The sequence below is a fragment of the Condylura cristata genome, unplaced genomic scaffold (assembly GCF_000260355.1).
Source record: "Condylura cristata isolate star-nosed mole 26May11 unplaced genomic scaffold, ConCri1.0 scaffold00005, whole genome shotgun sequence".
NCBI lineage: Eukaryota > Metazoa > Chordata > Mammalia > Eulipotyphla > Talpidae > Condylura > Condylura cristata.
The window spans coordinates 62,381,026-62,385,287 of NW_004567106.1; the positions used below are offsets into that span (position 1 = coordinate 62,381,026).

Genomic DNA, 4,262 nt, shown 5'->3' on the forward strand with positions numbered 1-4,262 from the left:
CACTATCTTCTTAATAAAAGTAGTTGATGTTGTGCATGCTTGCTTTTTATTAATCTCTGAAGATCTTAATTTTTTGCCACAAAGCAGAATGCCTCCTTCTCAACAATTATCTTTCTTGTTTCTATACTCGTTTTCCATACATTTACTAAACTCTCTCCCTTGCCCATTTCATTTTCTGATTTTATGGGAAAGTAGGGCCCAATGAATGAAATCTGAAAACTTGCCAGTAAAAATACTAACAAAGCAAACACGGACATTTTACGATCTATGTTTTATTTAGCTTGCTGTCTTTTTTTCTTTTTTCGTTTCTATGTGAATATTCATTTACGTGTACTGGTGTGTCTTTGAGGATTATCTGGAACTAAAGGGACACTAAATAAACTGAATTTACATATAAAAATGAATGAATACTAAAGAAAAAGATGTCTGTGTCTATTAATTTACCCGTTTTATTTTTTACCATTTGTGTTGAGAGTAAAAACTTTGCTCACAGACATCATAGCATAAATAGACACTGTAAAGACATAGGTGAAGAAGGCTCAGTTCTGCAGCGCTACCAGGAACCAGGAAGGAAAACTACGTTTCCCAGAGTGCTTAGAGCAGCGTGAGCCCTGGATTCACCGCCTTAGTTACGCCTTTGCTTTCCAGCGATTGGGTTATCTAGTTCCGCGTCTCCGGACTTGTCGTCTCCCATTGGTGGAGTTTCCAGCAAGGAAGCGTACATTCGCTCTGGTTCCTGAACCCACTGGCTCTCCCTCCCGCCCGGTACCAAGATGGCGGCAGAAGCAGCTGGTGGGAAATACAGAGGCACAGTGAGCAAAAGCAAAGACCCCTCGGGGCTACTCATCTCGGTGATCAGGTGAGGGAGGCAGGAGGCAGGAGGCAGGGACGGGGCAGCGGCTCGACCACCGCTTTGGAAGGGAGAACGGCTACCTGGGTTCCAGCCTGCAATCCTTCTCTTCCCTCCTTGCCTCCCCCATTGCTCCACTCCAGGGGACCCCAAAGTCCCCTCCTCCCCCTCGTTATCTCTGGGGTGGGGCTACAGGGAGGAACCCCGCCTCAAAGTCTTTTCTGCAGGGCTAGAGATCTCTTATGGTGTCCCGGGTCCTAAAAATACGCTTTTTGGGGCTTGCTAGAGAAAGCTAGGTGAAGGTGTGTTCATGCATTTAGACAGCATTTACTCATTGATTGCGTTCAGCAGTGCTCACCAGGAACGTGTTGTATCCTGGACTTCAGGGTGTAAGGCCGGGAGTCTGTAGATCCCGGTCAGGAGTTGTAGCTTGTGTTGTCACACACTTCCTACCACCTGTGAATGGCTACAGCCTCAAATATAAATAATGCCTGCCAATGAACTGGGAGGCTTCTGAATTTGAAGGCACACATCAGTTTTAGTTTTTTGTCCTACTTTTCTTATCCCTGCCCGTTCCTTAAAACAACAACAACAACAAACAAATTTCAAATTATCTTCGATGCACTTTCATTTTCTCAGAATTTGTATGCTTGGGGGGTAGTGGTGGTGCCCCTTTAGGGGCTTTTTTAAAAAAGTGAAATTGACAGCGTTCAGGATGCTACAGGGAGGGACTAAAAGCAGCTTTCTAAAATTGTATTATGACATGTTTTTGTGTTGTTGACATTTGAGTTTCAGTGCAGTTATTTTTCCATAAAATAAAATGTCCTCTCTCCTCCCTATCCCCCACACACCTATGCCAAACTTTCATTTGAGTTTTGGAAACCTCCTGGAGCGCCCTGATGCTTTTTTTTTTTTAAACCCAGGCCCAACTACCTGGTAGTTAATAAGCTTAGATTGCACAGGTGGTTCGAACTTTTAAAACGGCCATAACTTAATGGACTGGTAGACTCATCTCCTGTTTCTTCTTATGGCTTTCTAACTTAAGATGGTGGTATATTAAAATCATAACTACCAAAATCTTTTAGGATTAAGTTGATAATTCTCTGTATGGAATTAACTGGGTAGATTTGGTAGGCCCTGCAGAGGAACTATGCAGGACTCATTCTTGATGTGGCTATCCTGGGTGTAGTAAATGTTTCCCATGATGTTTAAACTCTAACTAGAATGTTAGCGGCTTCCCATCGTAATCCCTAGTGGAACTATAATGTGAATTTATTTGGATTCTTTTGGGAACATTTTTTTCCTGCTTACAATCAACATTAATTTGCATAATATGTATGTAGTGCCAGTTTGTAGTATAGTGGCTGACACTTAGTAGTACTTAGTAAATATTGTTGGATGAAGGAGTGAATGTCTGGAGTTTTACATACACGAATCAGGCATGATGTTACTTTTGTGCATATAATCTACTTGAGGTAGAAAATATGGGAGTTAAAAACTGTGACATAAACTAGAAGAGATCAGTGAAGTGTGATGGGAATTTACAGTAGAGGAAGTGATTGCTTCCCATGGAATTGGAGCAGAAACTTGGAAGGCGGTGGTTGTATACAAATGCACCATCTTCTATGCTTTATATCCATCTTGTTAAATTTACTTTAAATGTTCTGTATTTGAAAAAATAAACGCATAAAAACTCAAAGTTTTTGATTGATTCTGATTGAGATACAGACATTACTTTTGGTTGACTGTTCCTTTGCAGGAACAGTCATGGGAACACTCCTGCTGCTGGCTGGTGTGGGATAGGATTTTGTGGGTTTTCAACCATCTCTTCTGTCCATCTTTATATGAACACAGTGGTATTGTTATAGACATTTTTTTACTTTATTGTTTTTCACTTCTGTTTATCATCGATCATCTTAGACCATTAGAATGCCACTTTAGTTTTCTGATACCCATACAGTATAATGGGGTGTCCAGACCTGGCCTCTGGACATGTTTAATAAGGATTAGGGCTCATGATGACTTATGACCTTGCTTAACATTGGATGTTGTTGATGACAGAGTGTTTCATCTTTACTTATTTTTTTTTTTTAAGATTTATTTATGCATACAAGGGTGGTGAGAGGAAGAGTGGGGAGCAGAGCAGGCAGATCTACTGAAATACACTTCTGAGGGGATCAGTGGAGGAGACAAGCAGAGGTCTGCTGTGCTATGTGGCTCACCTCCCTGGCAGGGGATTGAACTCATGCTGCAGAGGGTGGGCACAGCTGGACGGTGCTGTGTCTTTAACCCCTGAGCCACCAGGGAGGCCCCTTTTTGAGTCCTGGGAAGATGTTGGTATTGGAATGTGGGTGTTGCTAATTCTCCTTGAAGGTGGCAGTACATGTGGGGAGGGCTTTAGTATTACTTTGGAGGTTGGGGTGGGGAAGAGTACTTCAGGGAAAGCTGGAATGGGGACTGAAATTGCAAGGAGAGTCAATCTTCAAAGTTTTCATCACAAGATAAAAGTTTAACTGTGAGGTGAAGGATGTTAACAAAATGTATTGTGTTAATTATTTTACAACATACTCATCTATCCAGTCATTATGTTATATACCTTAAATGAATGCAGTGTTATATGTCAGTTATCTGAATAAAAATGGGGGAAATTTGAATGGGAGATGCTCGTTCTTGTTAGTAATTTGTCCTGTCATTCTGAAGTTGCTGCTTTGTCTATCTGTTCAATTTGTATTCTTAGTGTTACTCTTGCCACATTGTATTCCTGATAGAAAACTTTGATTACCTCCTCTTATCCTTAACCTCCTTTTGAATTCTCTCTCAAAGACTGTAGCTTTCCTGGTTGCTCTGGCAACAGTCCTCAAAAAGGAAAGCCCATTTTAGGCTCATGTTTATAAAATTGAGCATTCCTGAGATGGTGTGTGCAAGTTCCTTTGATGTTTCCTTGAACCTGTCATTTTAACACAAAATAAATGACTTATTAGTGATAGAGTCTACTGTCCTTGGAAAAGGTTGATTAGTTTAGCTTTATCTTTTATCTCCCTGCACAGTTGTTTTCCCTTTTTGAGTAGGACATGTTAAAAATGCTCTTTCAGGTCTTTCCTTTAGATATGTCAGAAATGTCACGCAGAAGCCACATGGTATATTAGCATACCACTATATGTATACATATATATTTTTATGCTACTCCTATTCATTGTGACAATCTCCAATATCTTAAGATTCATAAGTGAAATTCTTAACCATTTAAAAAGTACTGAATAAAAATATTGCAGGACAGTCAGATGTTTCAATGATGGTCTCCCCTTTTCTGGCTTTGCAGAAAAGGTGTTAGGTCTTTGAGGTGCAGCTTCAATAAAACCGTATTTCAGCCAGAGTGTGTGGGAGGGGGCTGCTCAAGCAGCTTTTTTTTTTT

At 40.6% G+C, this 4,262-nt stretch overlaps 1 protein-coding gene across 1 annotated transcript in view; it reads left to right on the plus strand.

The window, feature by feature from the left end:
- The first annotated feature begins 761 nt into the window (after positions 1 to 761).
- EXOC4 (exocyst complex component 4) overlaps positions 762 to 4,262 on the plus strand; it is a 648,177-nt gene continuing 644,676 nt past the window's right edge. Inside the window, exon 1 of the mRNA XM_004677057.2 lies at positions 762 to 859. Within this exon, the coding sequence (XP_004677114.1) occupies positions 774 to 859 (86 nt within the window). The 5' untranslated portion in view covers positions 762 to 773. The remainder of the gene's footprint in view (positions 860 to 4,262) is intronic.